Source organism: Barbus barbus (assembly GCF_936440315.1).
Source record: "Barbus barbus genome assembly, chromosome: 2".
Taxonomy (NCBI): domain Eukaryota; kingdom Metazoa; phylum Chordata; class Actinopteri; order Cypriniformes; family Cyprinidae; genus Barbus; species Barbus barbus.
The window spans coordinates 14,411,143-14,428,332 of NC_136730.1; the positions used below are offsets into that span (position 1 = coordinate 14,411,143).

Sequence of the window (17,190 nt, forward strand, 5' to 3'; positions counted from 1 at the left end):
TTTTGCATACCTAAAGTCCGTCCCTCTTTTGGGCTTTGTTCTTTTCACTTTAAACCTTAGCTCATTTATTTCGCTTTCTTCCTTCCTTTAAAAATTAAATTCAGTCAATAGTACAAGATCAGTGTACTTGTTATTAGTTATTTGTTTGTTTTTATGTCACTGTTTATAATTGTGTTATTTGTAACTCTATTGTATTGTACCTACTTTTTATGCTGCCTCTTAGCCAGGTCGTCATTGTAAATGAGAACTGGTTCTCAACTGACTTAACTGGTTAAATAGGCTTTACTTATTGATGTTTTTAGTTCACTCAAATCTTTCAAAAACAGACATTCTGTTATGTGTGCAAACTTGGCAAGACTTTGCCCAACATTTTTGGTTAAGTAATTTCACAACCTAACTAGTAAAATACCAGAATAGCTTGTTTTCCTACAAGGAGCACACAAACTAAATGTCTCATTTCTAAGAATTAATATGTGACTTCATTGTTGGTCTGGGTTTTTTTATTAGTCATCAATTCCATTCACAGTATCTAAAGATAAAATAGACATGCTGTAAATGACTCAAATCTTATCCCCCCACCCCACAGCCAAATCATGCCCCCCTCCTCCTGGTTGGACTGGAGGCAGTTTCAACGCTACTCAGACGGTTTTCCTGGTTGGCCAGTCACTGTCAGTTAGTTGTCCTAAAGGTCAGCGGGTCAAAGGTAACCAGGGAAAAGTTATCGCTACCTTAACTTGCAGGAGTGATCAGACCTGGACCCCCATCAGTGCAGTGTGTGAGAGTGAGTACAAACATTCATTATTTCCACCTTTACTGTATTTTAAAGTGGTTTTATATGTTAAAAACAAATCATGTTAATATATGAATTTATAGCCCCAAAAGCATTTTGCCCTAGAATTTATTCCCAAATTAATTTCAGATTGTTTTGGCATCTTCATCATCAGCACAGAGAGAAGATCTAAAATACTTTTTCAATGCATTTGGGTCATATTTTAAAGCATATTTTAACTTGTCTCAGCTGCACCTCTCTATCCCATGTATCCTGTGTGGTTCTGCCAAACCACGTACAGTACACACAACTTGCATATCAACAAAATAGAGAGAGAACTGACTTCCTGATTTGGCGAGCTGGAAATATGCTAAATTGTGGTTGGTTAAGACACTCTGGACTTTGAGCCAAAGTACTTCAACTATGTGTAATCGCACTGACTCAAGCACAGCTGCTGATTGCAGCAGCTTGAGTAAAATTTGACAAATATCGTTTGTTCTTCATTCAGGCTGCAGCATCACAATTAGTGCTGTTTTTCATATTGCATGGTATCCCTACTATCTGTGTTTTGTTGGAAACATTCACCTGTATTTTCCTCTGTGTTACTTCTGCATGCTATCATTCAAAATATTAGAAGCCTACTCTCTCATTGCTAATTAATGCTCCTTTATTGTGTTGTATAATTTGATATTTTGATCCTTGGGCATTTTGCATGCTAGCTCTGCAGTATGATATGCGTAGTACTAGATGTACGTGGTGGCGTGTGTACACATTTATTGACTCCTTTTTATCTTTTGCAAACTTTTCAACCCGTTTTCTGAAATCTGATCCTGGCAGTATGTGTATATATTCACTTTTCTCTCTGAGAGACACCTGTTGAATTTCATTCACTGCTTGTAGCATCACTATTATCAGATATGGAGGATACTATGATCTCTCCTGTTTTGTTTGTATGCTTCCAAAACTAATTAGGCTTCCTGGTACACAAAAGAAATGTGAAATTTTCTAAAAAGATTGAAATGAGAGAGCATGAAAATGCCATTTCATAACCAACCTTGAAAGGCCCAAAAAGTTCTTCAACGGACTGCTCAGCCATGCTGAGAATCTTCCTTCCTAACTTACTGGTCCGGTCCATTTTAATCACACACAGGGGTGTCCTGCGGCCCACCACTGTACGTGGCAAATGGGGTAGTCCGTGGGGCAGTGTTCCAGTTTGGAGATGTGGTGGTGTACTCATGTTACGCAGGCTACACCATGGAGGGTTCTAGCAGGAGTGTGTGCTTGGAGAATGGCACTTGGACCCCACCCCCTACCTGCAAAGGTAGCACAAGGAACTGCCCTTAAATCCCACTTGGAGTTCTGACTTCAGCCTTTTTCTTCATCTTTGCAAAATCTTGTGACTCCTTTTGACTGGTCTTGCACATTTACACATTTACACATATACACACAAGCACTGAGCACTTTAGACAGTGACATTAGGCCACACTGCTAGTCAGTGGCTTGAGATTAACTTGCCACATTTGAACATTTTTGGTGTCGAGTTTTATTAAACTTATTTACACATCTCAAACGTTCCATGCCCTTTCTGTAAATATTGTAAATAGTAAATAGAATTTTTAAAGTTATTGAAAAAAGTTTTATGCTTATCAGAGGCCAGTTGCATAAACTTAGCCTTTATATTAAGACTTAGAATTAGTCAGTAGCAGCTAGTCAGGGGGGAATCGGTCTTATTTTTTGGATTCAACTTTTCCACGACTATTCCACGTTTTTATGTAACTGAATTAAAAAATTGACTAAAGAAAAGAAATAAGCTGACTAATTTGTAAGATTAGTCTAAGCTTTTTATGTAACCGACCCCAGGGGTGCTTTTATTTGGTTTTTAAAATACCAAAATATTTCACAAACATTACTGTCTTACTGTACTTTAATTTCAAATTTTCAGCAGCCATTCATTATCACATGATCTTTCAGAAATCATTCTTAAGATTTCATTTTGGTGCTTAAGAAACATTTCTTATTATCAGTGTTAGAAATGGTTGTGCTGATTACTATTTTTTGTGGAAACTGTGATGCAATTTTTTCAGGATTCTTTGAAATCTTTTTTAAAAATATTTTTTTTTAAAGAGCTGAATTTGTTTGAAAAATAAATTTTATATCAATGTGAGTCTTAACTGGCATGTTTGGTAAATTAAATAATGAATAAAATCTTACCGACTTTGAATAAGTTTGAATAAGACTTTGCCTTCCATTATAATACTGCCTCAAGCTCCTTGTAAAATATAATTTTATAATTATTTTAAATAATTTAACAACAATTTTAATGACGTCATTAAATGTCAAAGTCAAAATGAAGTCACTATGCAGCAGTATGGAGCTAACAGTTACTTAATGTCAAAAATGTTATTTATTGCATATTTTAGCATAGAATGTCATATTGACCAATCCATGACCAGAAATTATTTTATAATAGCCCCTGAAAAACAGCACTGTCCCACAGAGATTATAGAGATAGGCTTTGGTGTGAATGTCACTCTTTCAAACAAGCATGATAATTTTGCTTTAATTTTTGGCATGGTGATATTTTTAACATTGAACTTTACATTGTAAACCCTACTCAGCCTCTCTTTCAGTCTTTGGAGTCATTGGCTTGTTTGGTCTGGGTGCTTGTAGAAACTAATTCTGATCAGTGGAGTTTCACACTGGTCTTAACATCTAACATCTGGTTCGTCTTTGAATGCTGCATGTTTTGTGTGGTATTTTGGAATTCTGATAGGAGCGTGATTGTACTGCTACTTTTTTGTGATTGTGTCAGTTTCATCGCGTATCAATCGTGTTTTGTGTGTTTGTACAGCTGTCTGTTGGCTCCAATGTCAGAACGGAGGTGTGTGCCAAAGACCAAACACTTGCTCCTGTCCAGAGGGATGGATGGGACGATTTTGTGAGGAGCGTAAGTACACACACAATCATGCATGATAATGGCAGCAGCATTCACAAAAATAGATGAGCAGTCCATTACTTAAGGCAACATTTCATGGGTCAATAACAGCATGCATCACAATGGTTTCTTAAAAAGCATTGCTTATTAACCGTCACCTCATACACAAAGCTGCATTTCTCTCTTTGGCTTCACTACTTCTTCCTCAGGAAACCAAAACTGCTGGGTGTGGTGTGAATGTCTATAAATGAATGTTTGGAAAGAGACCAAGTGGTTTAAACAATGTTTCGTCTCATCCTGAAGTTTTACAGGGGTCCTATTATGCTTTTTCCCTTTTTGAATTTTAGTCAGTGTGTAGTGTGTATGTTTGGACATAAAAAGATCTACAAAGTAACAAATCTCAAAGTCCCCTCCAAAGGGAGATTTTTTTTTTCTTTTCTTAAATCCCTTTTCAAGAACTACAACAAACGGCTCGTTTGGACTACAAAGTTGTTTTCCTGTATTTGTGATATCACAAAGTGGCCTATTAGAATATCATTAAAATAAACCCCCGCCTACGGAAATTCGAATAGTTGGGGGATGGGGAGAATGCTTGGTTGAGCACTGCACGTTTCAAAATCAAAACCCGGTGCGGGTGTTTTTATATCACTGTATTTCTGAAGGAAACCGGACAGTCTTCAGAAATTAATTTTCACTTCATCTTGCATGTAATGTCTGATAAAGCAGCATTTGTGAGCGGAGCTCTGCTTTGTGTACAGCGTTACAGGGGAAACCTCGCTCTCCCCCGCTTCAATACCGCCTCCCGCTGGCAGAGAATTAATTTGCATATGCCTGCCACAAATAGTGTAACTCTGTGGGACTATGGTAGTAAATTCAACTGTATAACAGTTTCACTGCAATTCATGTTATAATGTTAGAATTAAAGAACAATAAACATAAAAAATATTACTTTTGCACTTATCTGTACATAGTAAATGCATTTATTTTTAAGGTGTTACACAACAACAATAACGTTACCACTTTAATATGTCTTGCAATATCCGTATGTACAAAGGTTCTGCGCGATTCTTTTGTTCAATATTCTCAGGGTCTGAATTGATATGGCAATATTGATAAACTTGCTGCTTTGGCAAGGGGCAGGGCAATACTGAAACGCCGTCTAAGCCATTCGCCAATCACAATGCACTGGGGCAGCTAACCAATCACAACACATTAGTTTTTCGGAAGGCGGACCTTCGGAACTAATCAAGCCGTTTGTGTCAGGCTGGGGAGAAAGGTATTGTAATAATGTAAATTATGTGAAAAATAATGCGATTTTCGAACCACCAAGTATGAGAGCATGTTCTAGTACACCCCCAAAACAAAATCAAGACTTTGTAAAAGAGCATAATAGGACCCCTTTAAAAAGTGGACTTAACTCCGATTATTCTGATTACGGTGGCCGAGAGAGCTCAACGTGCTGCAACTTCAGAAAACACATGCAAATAGACAAAGCACCAGTAAATCAAGAAAACATCTTTATCGGTTTGACAGCAGGTTGTCCAAATGCTCACAACACAAACAAATAAAGAAACGCATTTATACATTTTATTTGCAGTGCGTTTCTTTTTTTGGTTGTGTTGTGAGCATTTGCAGCGTGTGTGTTGTCAAATTGAGGAAGTTGTTTTCTTTATTTGCAGGTGTTTTATCTATTTGCAGCGCGTTGAGCTCTCTCGGCCACCGTAGATTATTCTCTATTATCTCTTCAACCCAAAAGTCACACACTTTCATACTGCATGTGCTTTTTACTGCAGCGATCTGCATCCTACCATGTCTCAATGGAGGACGCTGTGTAGCTCCATACCAGTGCGAATGTCCAACCGGATGGACAGGCACACGCTGCCATAATGGTAAGAGTGTGTTTGTGTATAATAACTTGTGATAGTCGTCGAGAAAATGTATTACATAAATGTTGATTAGTAGCAGATTAGTTTAAGAGACAGTCACTCAAAATGAAAATTCTGTCATTAATTACTCACCCTCATGTTGTTCCAAGACCTTCGTTCATCTTCAGAACATCATTGTTCATGTGAGTGATGCTGCTGACATAGAAAACACGATTACAAGCAGATTAATGCACATGCATGTGTCATGGTACTCTGGCAGAAGACGGTAACTCGAAGAAGAAGAATTGTTGAATAAAGTAGTTTTTTTAGTTTTCTTTGAACTCAAAATGTAGCTTCGTAAAACTATGTTTGAACCACTGATGTCACATTGACTATCGATGTCCTTATTGCGTTTTGTCTTTACTGTGTTTTTGGGCCTGGGAACTGTTTAGTTGCGTTGCTGTCTTTGCAGGGTCAGAAAGCTCTCGAATTTGATCAAAAATGTCTTAATTTGTGTTCTGATGCTAAACGAGCTTGGTTTGGAACGACATGAGGGTGAGTAATTAATGACAGATTTTTAATTTTTGGAGAAATATCCCTTTAACTAGTCAGAGCAGCCTCTAATGTTGTCGGTCTTGTATGAGTAATTAAATAACAATTCTACAACTTTGAGGAAGTAGGAACATCACTTGCTTTATTTACTCCTGACAAGTTGAGATGAATGAAACACAGTTAGTGATAACCTCAGAGCATTTAATTATAGCCAAGTTATGAAGTCTAGAGAACATCTGTCATTTCTCTCAAGCTATCTGTGATCTTGAAGATATAAGTCTTAGTTCAACTATAAAAGTTGCTATTTAGGGAAATATCTCACCATTAACTAAAGACATCATGCTAAACAGATTAAGCTTAAGAGTTTAGAAGTAGAGTGGAGTGCAGTGATTAGAGTGATTACAGACAGAAGGACCTCATGGTGGGATAGGGGCCAGGGCTCATTCTCCCGGGGTCATCCTATGTCATACTTGCGTTGTTGCTAGGCAACACCTGTGACAACAGACTCTAATAGTAATATGCAGTAGATCCCAGGAGCCCAAGCAGTAAAACAAAACACATATGGGTAGTTGATATAAGAGTAGTGTGTACACCATACTTTACCTTAAGTTATTTTAAACAGCATTTTCTACTTATACTACATTTAATTTTATGACTACATAGAATATAAAAATTAAATATAAAAGTCACACCACATGACTATTTAAGTGAAATGCAAAACATGTAATAGGTGAAAACAAATTCAGAGAAATGATGACCAGCATCTAAAAACATACAGTTTGTATTATAGCAAATATATTATAACATTACAATATGTGTATTATAAGAAATTCACTATATTTCAATAAAATATATACATTTTTCATTTATCATTAACCTGAATTTAAATTAAGTTTAAAATATTTTATATATTTAAACAGATTTTATGTCACCATTTAAGTCTAAAATATTGTTTTTGCCTAGTTTAACTTGAACAGTCTTAACTGCTGAAACAGAAGGTTTACTTTGACATATTGATGTGTATTGATGCATTTGCTTTCACAATACCATGAATATCTGCAGAATGAATGACTAATAAAGAACAAGAACACATTTACAATACCACACATCTTATTTTTACATTTCTCAATGAAACTATTATATTTATTGAGAACACCACCAGCAGGACTGTAACTGCATGCATTTAATGGTCTTTTAAGCTCCAGCACCAAGACAAACAAACCTACGTGCTGAGTTGATCAAATACATTAAAGCAAACTTGATTTGGTTTTGCATACTCAAGTACAGTATTTGCTGTATGTTACTTGCAGTGTCTGTTCTACAGGTTTTACTGATTACTCACTGGTTTTCATTCTGCTGTTGTTGTCAGACTCTTTGTGTTTTGTTTCGACCGGTGTTGATTCATGTCAGGACAAAGGTCTGTAGGGCAAAGAGGAATTCTAGAAATGCTTGACTCCTCTGAAATTAAAGGGGGTTAAATGTTCCCTTTTAAGAACCCATCTGATTGTGCTCCAAAACAGACTGTGAATGTAAGTGTTAGTAAAACAATGTAGTTCCTCTCCTTTTTCTTTAAAACTCCAGCAGAAAGACACACCATGATAATCATACAAAGACAGACAAATTATGCAAGTTAATTATATAAAGCAAGTAAATGCATTGAAGAACGTGATGCTACAAGTATTATTACTTGTTTATAAATCACTCAGTGGCCTAGGACCTCAATACATTGGAGATATGCTCACTGAACATAATCCTATCAGAAGTCAGAAACACAAAAGGTCCACTCAAAATGTTGAGTCCGCTTTTAGCTATTGTGCTGGCTGCAGATGGAACTAGCTTCCATGTAAGTGATTAGATGTGCTAAAACAGTCGCCACATTTAAGATCCAGATCACTGGATTATTGGCTAATGAGAGTATTTTTTTATGTGTGTTCTTAGCGGTGTGTTCCATGTCGTGTTTGAATGGAGGCCGGTGTATCCGACCTAACAGGTGTCACTGCAGTCATGGATGGGGAGGATATGACTGCTCTAGGTAAGCCACACACAGACTAGGTATATGTATCGTATTCATATTAAGATATGCATGTGCATACATGCACATTACATAGAACATTTTGAAACATTTGATTAACCACAGTCACTTCCCCATCATATTACAAGGAACTAATCATTCAGCTGGGAGATTCCTGGTGATTGTGACAGATGAGTAAGGAAACTATTACGTAAATACAGATAAGAACCAGTCTTCTCTGAACTCTGCCGTGTGTGCCATTAGGTGAATTTATGCCTCAGACACACCTAGTTTCATGATATCTCTCACAGTAAGCGTACATATCCCAGAGCACTACAGTTGGTTTCAATCCAATCATTGAATGAGCAGATGGATAAGAAATGGATACTGCTGCCATTTCTATTATGATTCATTCTTTTAAATTATTTCCTTTTTTCGATCTGTATATCACTGATTCAATACCATTGTCAGGATTTTATTGTGCAAATACACTCTCTCAGTAAAGTACTATTGATCTGACAGTTTTTGCTATTAGCGTTTCCAGCTAGTCGGCTTGATACCCGCATCCCTCAGCTAATTAGATGCTGCAGCCTTCGTTGCAGGTTAAGAGTGATTCACAATTAGATTAAATTTGATTTAAGATTCAAATGAGCTTAAATACTTTTTCATGGTCTGTCTGAACTGTACAAGCAAATGGACCTCAAATGCCTCAAGCAAGTGCTGTCATAAATGTTTGAAATTTATTTAGTTATGGTGGCAATATATGGGTCAAAAAGAATTTTTAACGGTCTTCAGCAGATCTTTGATTATTAATTATTATCTTTCAGAAAAAGAAGACCTGGATACTTTCACACTACAAGAGTACGAGTCTGAATGTGTTGGAACAAATGGCGTAATGTCAACACATTTTCTCTTTCCTTCAGAAAGTCCTAAGTGGTTTTGTAAATTAAAGCTGTATTTTTCATGTAGAAATGAAACAGTATTAAATATATGCTGCTGCTATATACATGAACTTGTACGATGTGTAAAAATGTTGATGTGATTGTCCAATGTACATGTATAGAAACTATTCTTTTCATGTTTTTATTAAAACAACAACACAACTATATAAAAACAAACTGTAATTCTCATTCTCACAGTTAATTTTGAAGAATTCTCAATTAAACTTTCAGATTGTTCTACTTGCTTGTCTCACATGACTAATAAACATTTGATGTATACAATTTGATACAACCAGCACAATACAAGAACGTTGTAAAAGTCAACTTTTATCATTTCCTTTAATGTTTTAATTTCATACAAACCCCCCAAAAAATACATTTGAGAGAGCCATTATAGAGGGCCAAAATATTTAACAAAAAGTCTTCTGTTTCTGTATATAAAATAAAACAGGATATAAATGTAGCAGACAAAATTAGAATGAGTTAAGAGGTTGAGAATGATTTATTAGTTATTACAGTGGTTGGTTTGTTTTTGTGTTTTTCTTCATTTATGCATATTGATCTTCTCCTCTAGCTTAGCGTGATTTGATCCAGAAAATTCATCAATCTGGGAAAAAAAAGCCGAATCAGTTACAGCACAACAGCACACTTCAAAAGATCACGGAAATAGAACAGAAAACCTCCAGACATGATGTTTTACCTTCTTTCCATTCTTGTAGAAATTGAATGTTGGCATACATTTGATGTCACAGTAAGTGGCCACATCCTAGAGAGAAAGAGGGAGTGGAGATCAGGTCTGAATAGGGTTTATTCAGTCTACGTGATGATAAGCATCTTTAATAGTGTGTTTTCATTTTGCTTAGCCAGTCTGAGCACTTTTGTAAGACAAGGATGAAATTATCTCCACAGCAGGACTCGAAGGCTATCGAAATAAAAAAAAAAAAAAAATCCCTGATGCATTTAGAAAAAAATTTATTTGTTTCATATTAATTTTATCTTGACTTAAATTATGCTTGGTGCAATTCCTGAAATCAGTCACAAAAATGTCCGCTGAATATGTGCACTGTTATCAGCACCTTCAAACGCTCGGCTCACATTTGCCATCCTTACCTTGCGATTTAAATGTCAGGCAAAAAACATGACATTTCAACAAGTCGCAAACATGTCTCAAGAATTCAGCTTTCGAATACACACACGTCCCGTCCCCCATCTGCTTTGCAGCACAGCATTGTAATAATAGAATGGGACAATTCTGATGGTTACCCATGTTGTTATGGTTACAAACACTAGCTGTCACTGCCTCAATCTACCTCTGATAAAACTGAATGACAGCCAATATCCTTTCTCAGCGTTATCTCGTGAATCAAATAACACACTATCAGCAAAGCCGATCAGGAGAACAGCAACCGGGTGTGCTGGGATGTTCTAATGTGTTTGGGTCGCTTACAAAAGGTTAGGCTGTCTGTGAGTATCCAAATACATGATACTACACCTGGCATCTTCATCTACGGGAGGGAGGGAGATAGCGAGGCCAGTATTCAAATGAAAGTAACACAGTAAAACCCAGATGGTGAATCTATGTGAAAAGGGTGTTTTGCTCATTTGGCTCAGAAATCTAGCCTTTCAAGTGCATTCATCAGAGAAAAAAGACACCAGGTGACTAACCTGTGCATCATCCACATCCACCTTTAGAAACACGACATTTCCATTCTCTGGTTTTTCAGACAGCGCCTGTGGAGGGAAAAGAGGCGGTTGTAAAAAGCAAACCACAAAGCTCGCAATCAAAGCACTTCCTTTGAACTTAATATTTCATTCCTTCCGTTTCATCTGTGAAAATTTGCATATGCTTGCTTTTGTTGTCTAAACCAGGTACAAATGTATGTGTGCACTGAGTAAAAGTAAAAGTGATCAAGCACAAAACATGGTTTTTATGTAGGTTACATAGGCCTATGTGGCTGAGGTTGGTGCTTAGTTGTCAATAACACCACAATCTCAGTATGTATTGTCTAATGTATGTATAAGGAATGAATCAGCAGTCTTTTGTCTTGTATTCCTCCCTTCTTTATCAGGATTGCCTTTCGTTTAATTTGCATTCTGTGAATGATTCAAGCTTTAATTCTTAAGGAAGCTTCCCTGCCGACACAGCACAACAACAGAGCCACTCCCGGTGATTCCGGAGGCCTCTACAGAAGAAACATGACAGCTCCAGATGCCACTCTGTATCTCGGATGCAGTGACATATTCAGCAGTGCATGAATGCTCACTTTAAAGATTGGACCGATCATCTGGCAGGGCCCGCACCATGTGGCTGTGAAGTCCACCACCACCAACTTGTTCCCGGCGTTTTTCAGAGCATTGTCGAAGGCAGACTGCAGAGAGAGGAGGAAAAGTTTATTCAGTTTCCAAACTGGCATGAAACATTCTTTCCTGCTGAGGTTCACTGAAATGGGCCATGATGAGTCATAATGCTATGGTTTAATCAGAGTGACTGAGACTTTCAAATTTTTACAAAAGAGCCATATGGCCTATGACTAGAAAGGGGTGACACAGCTTTTGCTTTCTATTTGAGATACTGAAATACAACTCAAATCCTTTTTAGTGAAATTACTCCGAAAGCAAAACAAACAAATAGGCCTACTAATTTATTGTAAATCAATATCTGATGCAACATTTTAATGGTGATGGATTTTATTGCATTTGTTTAAATTCCTTTAAGACTTTGTAAGTAGCATCAGAACTCAATTTAATGTAGATCATGTTTGAACTGCGTGTATATTAATGCTTGATCCTCAGAACCAAAACACTTCAGAAGGAGCACGTTTGAGTAGCCTACAACCGATGGACAGAGTCTGATTTTTAATGAACCTATTGACAAGTTCATGAAAATTATATAAATATATAGCAATTATATTTAGACTTAATTATATATTTATAAGGTGAAGTAACACAATAAATTACAAACGCACCCTCCACGTGGCTTTATTGTAACGTTTTAAAACATTAGAGTAATATGACAACAGATGGATTTCTAAGCATTTTTCAGACTTTATATCAGAGACTGTGCCGTGACAAAATAAACAACCACTGAATCAGTTTCTGAAATGAACTGTTCGAAAGAACCGATTTGAATCAGATCAGGTAAAACAAGCAAACACTTTCTAACTAACAGCCACTTATTAAATCGTACGTTTTTTTCCTGTTTAACGTAACGGAGAACAAATGTACTTCTCGTTTTCTACTTTCCATTACTGTATTCTGCTTTTAGGTTCTTAGAAACCGATACATCTTTCTTGTAAACGTTTCCGCCCACATTTGTTCCGCGCGCAAGCAGCGTTTCGTAAAACAAAAAACAAACAGTTCTAGCTTATTTTTTATCAACATTAAAAACTTATTTTTATTAAAGTTATTAACCTATTCGAATACATTTTCTTCATAGACATCAGAAGTCAAACATAATACATTACCTATTAAGAGTTAACAGTCAATGTCAAGGTAGCAGCTAAAATATTGTTATTAAATACATACCTTATCCTCAATTACAATAATCATTTTGATGTCCGTCTTCTACTTGTCTACTGTGTAACCTCTTCTGAAATCTCCTGCTTCAGTAGCAGCGCGCGTCATCAGCGCCGTATATGAACACTGCCCGTAGCCCCGCCTTCAATAAAGACAACGGACCAATCATAGAATTATGAGGTTCTGTAACCCCGCCTACCACTGGTTCTGTAACCCCGCCTACCACTACACCCTACAAATATATATAATCAGCACATAAAGCTCAGTAAATGCGATATACGTACGTTTTACGCAGCTTGTGACATAAATATTTACAAGTAATCCATATAAGGAGTGAAACATGCTCATTTATTTTGAAAGACCATCACTAATCCCTCTTTTGCTATGAGCAAGTCAGAATGACTTGACAGATTCCTGCTTTACTGTACGCGACGTGACGTCACCGAGAGTAGTGGTGGATTACTATAAGTGTTTGTTTGCACACACATTCTTGCATGTGTTTAGTGCATCAAATAGTAAACAAAGAACATTCAATGTCTTTTTTGACAGCTTTTAGAGGTTTTTAGACATACAAACTGTATTATCACCGAAGAAAACTGTATATGTTTTGTTCTCTCCCCCTCCTTTCTCTTTTAAATTGTTTTTTTTTTATTATTGTAAAGCACTTTGGATCAACTATGTGTTAAACTTGTTCTCTATAAATACAATGTCTGACCCTGGACCACAAAACCAGAAATATGGGTCAATTTTACGAAATTGAGATTTATACATCATCTGAAAGCTGAATAAATAAGCTTTCCATTGATGTATGGTTTGTTAGGATAGAACAATATTTGGCCGAGATGCAACTATTTGAAAAACTGGAATCTGAGGGTGCAAAAAAATCTAAATACTGAGAAAATCGCCTTTAAAGTTGTCCAAATGAAGTTCTTAGCAATGCATATTACTAATCAAAAATGAAGTTTTGATATATTTACAGTAGGAGATTTACAAAATATCTTCATGGAACATGATCTTTATTTAATATCCTAATGATCTATAATTTTGACCCATACAATGTATTTTTGGCTATTTCTACAAATATACCCCAGCGACTTAAGACTGCTTTTGTGCTCCAGGGTCACATTTGCCTTGCCTTGCCATGCCTATGTATGAAAGCAGCTGACATGTTCTCAAAACCAATAATAATGACTAATCATACATAATGGGCAAACAGCTGAGGTAATAAAACCAGAGAGATACAAAACAAGAGCAATTGTTTCAACCTATTAAAATACGTAAATAAAATCAAAATGAAGCTCTTTTGGATTTTTTTTAGTCACTATAGAGAATCACTGTGACTCATAGCCTCAAATCCTCTGCTTTTGTAGATTCATTGTTGAACAAGCCAGTCCTTAAGACAACCTGTTTTTATATCCTCATCTTGAAAGCACACGTCTGTAATAAATAACTCATTTATAGATATGGTCCCAAATAAAACGTTCTCTTGAATTCATGTCCAGTTGTTGTTTAACCCTGTCCTCTAGTGGCCGTAAAATGCAATCATCAACTTATTTTATACTTAATGTTAATGTACTTTACTTTTTTGTTAAGCATTCGATTTACATTATTTTGTACTAGACAGTAACTGAAGATGTCTGCTCATGAACAAACATGTTTTACTGCGATTTTGTGTCTACTTCACAACCTTCAAGAGACACCTGGAATCATGAAATATTTCAAACAAGTAAAGAAGGCTCCATTACAGGTTTAGCCCCAACAACAAGAACATGTAAATGTGTTGCGAAACTTGTCTGGTTACGCCGTTTCATTATAACTAACTGAATCCTGTGAAGAGTAACCAAAATATCTGCATGTTGGAGCGGTGACCATATACAACATAAATATGAGGTTTTATTTGTAAACATATTGAAGTGAAAGGCTTCAAAATAGTGACACTACTTGTAACAACATTTCTACTACCAAAAAAAAAAAACTGGACAAGTATAGGATTCATTTGGTTCCCTGAACCTTTAGACAGAAACAGACTACACTAGGTTTTTCTGTCTACAAATATTCAAGTCACCCAAATGAGTTATGTATGTCAAATGATATTGTATTTTATGTAAAAACACAACAGATGGATTTCTAAGCATGCTTCAGACATTAACAATGGCCTTCCCAAGTCCATCGCCCTTCAGCATCCTCATGAACGCAGCTGGCATGTTCTCAAAGCCAACAGTGACCACTTCCTTCGCCTTCAGTTTGCCCTACAAGAAAACAATTCAATGTGTCTACATACCAGTTCTCTTTCTCATTCACAGGCTGGTGTTGTTATATGCTGTGTAATGGCAATTATCTAATGAAGGGTGTAATGATAGGTGTAACGATTAAGTTCATCCCATTTCACTGATTGAAAGCAGAATGATTCATTTCTAAAGCAGTTTACCTCTTTAATCCATTTAAGCATTCTCTTGATAGATTCATCGTCTTTGTGTTGCCAAGATCTCACCATAAAGCCTTCTATCTTCAGTTGTCGTGTAATTATTTCATGGTGAGGATAAGGACCTGTGAGACAGAACAAAAACAATAGCTTAATGTTAGATTGCTTAGATTTTTCATATCTTTCATATCCTATACTGTCCTCTAGTGGTTGTAAAGTGTAACAATTTAAAAGCATGTATTTTTTTTTTCTCTAGTATCTTCTAACAATAAAATGTGACTTTTTTCCCTTGAAGGGGCTCACATAGAAAACAGCCATACGACCTCCTGGCTTCATGTTTTTGAGTGCTGCAGTAAAGAATGGCCCTCCCACCTAAAGAACATTAAGTAAAAGATTTGTTAACAAGTAGCAGACTGTGTTTTAGACACAAATACACATATAATGTCAATTACATTCTCAAAGTAGCAGTCGTATCTTTCAGGTGAAGCGTTCTTCAGCGCCTCCTCCAGTGAGGAGACAGTCTTGTAGTTGAAGGCCTGGTCAAAGCCCAGCTCTTTCAGGTATGCCACCTTGTCATCACATCCTGCTGAACCTTTGCAGCCTTTGATCTTGCAGATTTGCCCCACCATCGCACCTACAGCACCTGCTGCTGCGTTCACCAGAATCGTCTCACCGGGCTGTATCTTGCACACCTCTTCCAGACCATACAGAGCAGTTAAACTAGAGGATAAAAGAGACAGGATTTAGAAAAACATATCTGATATTTTAATAATAATAATAAAAAAAGAATTGCCACTGCCATCGTTTATAGCAGTCGTGATTACATTACCCAGGCATCCCCAAGGAACCAAGAGCCAGGGACAGTGAAATATCACTGGGCCGTTCGGAAACTATACGGGCCAAGATGGGCCCAGCTGGACCCTTCGCTTTGGTTACAGTGTGTGTCCTCCATTCACAATTAGCAACCACATAACATCCCTCAGGAAATGCTGGGTCCTTGCTCGTCACTACCCTGCCAGACATGAGTTAAGATATTTAAGAAGTTTTTGGTTATGAACAGACCTGTTTCCTTGCGTAGATGCAACTTTGTGGTTTAACTTACTAATGCAATTGCATAAACATGCAAATTATCTAAAAAGTCTACAGTTTTTGTAAACTGTGTTTCTCTGTTGCTTAAGATGTTTTTCCACTCATTTAAGTGAAAGTGTCTTCATCAGTGCATGCAACTTAAACCACACTGATGAGTAGCTGACCCGCTTGAGCAACAGATTCAGTTGCCTAGACATTTTCTGATAGCATATTACTATATTTCAGATTACCCAACAGTCTTCTTGGATAAGATTTATTTCCCTTCTCACCACTGAGCATGCTTTTTTTGTTTCTGTAAATGTTCTGCTAAGTAAAATGAAACTACAGTATGTGACTAACAAAAAGTGTAAATAAAATGTAACAATATTATACATTACAATATACATAATAATAATTGTTAGTTTCCTTACTTTGCCAGCTGAGTTCCACATTGAACATACCCCTCTTTTATCCACATTATAGAGATCTACAAAATCAACAGGAGGCATTTTAAATTACTAGACACACCACATAGAATTTCATTCAGTAGAGAGACTGTGGAGCCACCTTTACCTCATATATGGATCAAGACTAAATAGACTGTCTCCACAAGCACGTCTGAAGCAAAAATAATTACGATAAATCAGCGAGGCATAGCAAAGGTATACAAAAAGACAAATATATGAATTACCCATACCTCCTTGAAGTTCTGGCAGAACAACTTCTCTCAGTTCAAAGTTACTTTCCTTAGGAAAGCCCTCAAAGTGTTTTTTGAGGATCCACATCTTTGCCTTAACCATGATTGTACAGAAGCTGCACAGGCAGAGCTCTTCAAACTGGAAGTTGCTTTGAGAGAGAACAGAGCTTGCTTTTATTGTAGTGATGATAATGAACACTCTTGCATAACAAAACATCTTTGACATAAATGATGTTGCAGATTAATTTAACCTCTGTAGTCTGTACTGCTATTTATGTGTGAGGTACATATCTCACCTGCACACTGAATATTGTTTACCTTGGACTTTCAATATTTAAATTGTATTATCTGCATTAAATATTAAAATATTTTTGAATGATTTTATTATTTGTTGCTATTTTTAGAAATATCAGA

At 36.5% G+C, this 17,190-nt stretch overlaps 2 protein-coding genes and 1 pseudogene across 4 annotated transcripts in view; 1 reads left to right on the forward strand and 2 right to left on the reverse strand.

The window, feature by feature from the left end:
* svep1 (sushi, von Willebrand factor type A, EGF and pentraxin domain containing 1) overlaps positions 1-9,312 on the forward strand; it is a 69,435-nt gene extending 60,123 nt beyond the window's left edge. Inside the window, exons 44-49 of one of the 2 annotated variants that reach the window (XM_079442593.1) lie at positions 587-781; positions 1,920-2,090; positions 3,621-3,716; positions 5,498-5,593; positions 8,060-8,153; positions 8,960-9,312. In XM_079442593.1, coding sequence (XP_079298719.1) covers positions 587-781; positions 1,920-2,090; positions 3,621-3,716; positions 5,498-5,593; positions 8,060-8,153; positions 8,960-9,005 — 698 coding nt within the window. In that variant the 3' untranslated portion in view covers positions 9,006-9,312. The remainder of the gene's footprint in view (positions 1-586; positions 782-1,919; positions 2,091-3,620; positions 3,717-5,497; positions 5,594-8,059; positions 8,154-8,959) is intronic. The other variant, XM_079442594.1, reaches the window with a different exon arrangement.
* txnb (thioredoxin b) lies at positions 9,200-13,030 on the reverse strand. Its single transcript, XM_079443028.1, has 5 exons — positions 12,599-13,030; positions 11,338-11,442; positions 10,739-10,804; positions 9,774-9,839; positions 9,200-9,680 (listed from the first exon to the last, which is right to left on the reverse strand). The coding sequence occupies exons 1-5, from the start codon at positions 12,620-12,622 to the stop codon at positions 9,618-9,620; spliced, it is 324 nt and encodes a 107-aa protein (XP_079299154.1). The 5' UTR covers positions 12,623-13,030; the 3' UTR covers positions 9,200-9,617.
* A 1,697-nt stretch (positions 13,031-14,727) lies between these two features.
* LOC306881162 (prostaglandin reductase 1-like) lies at positions 14,728-16,879 on the reverse strand (annotated as a pseudogene). Its single transcript has 6 exons — positions 16,647-16,879; positions 16,511-16,566; positions 15,841-16,023; positions 15,464-15,731; positions 15,315-15,383; positions 14,728-14,838 (listed from the first exon to the last, which is right to left on the reverse strand). The product of its transcript is annotated as a prostaglandin reductase 1-like (transcript).
* Positions 16,880-17,190: the final 311 nt, after the last annotated feature.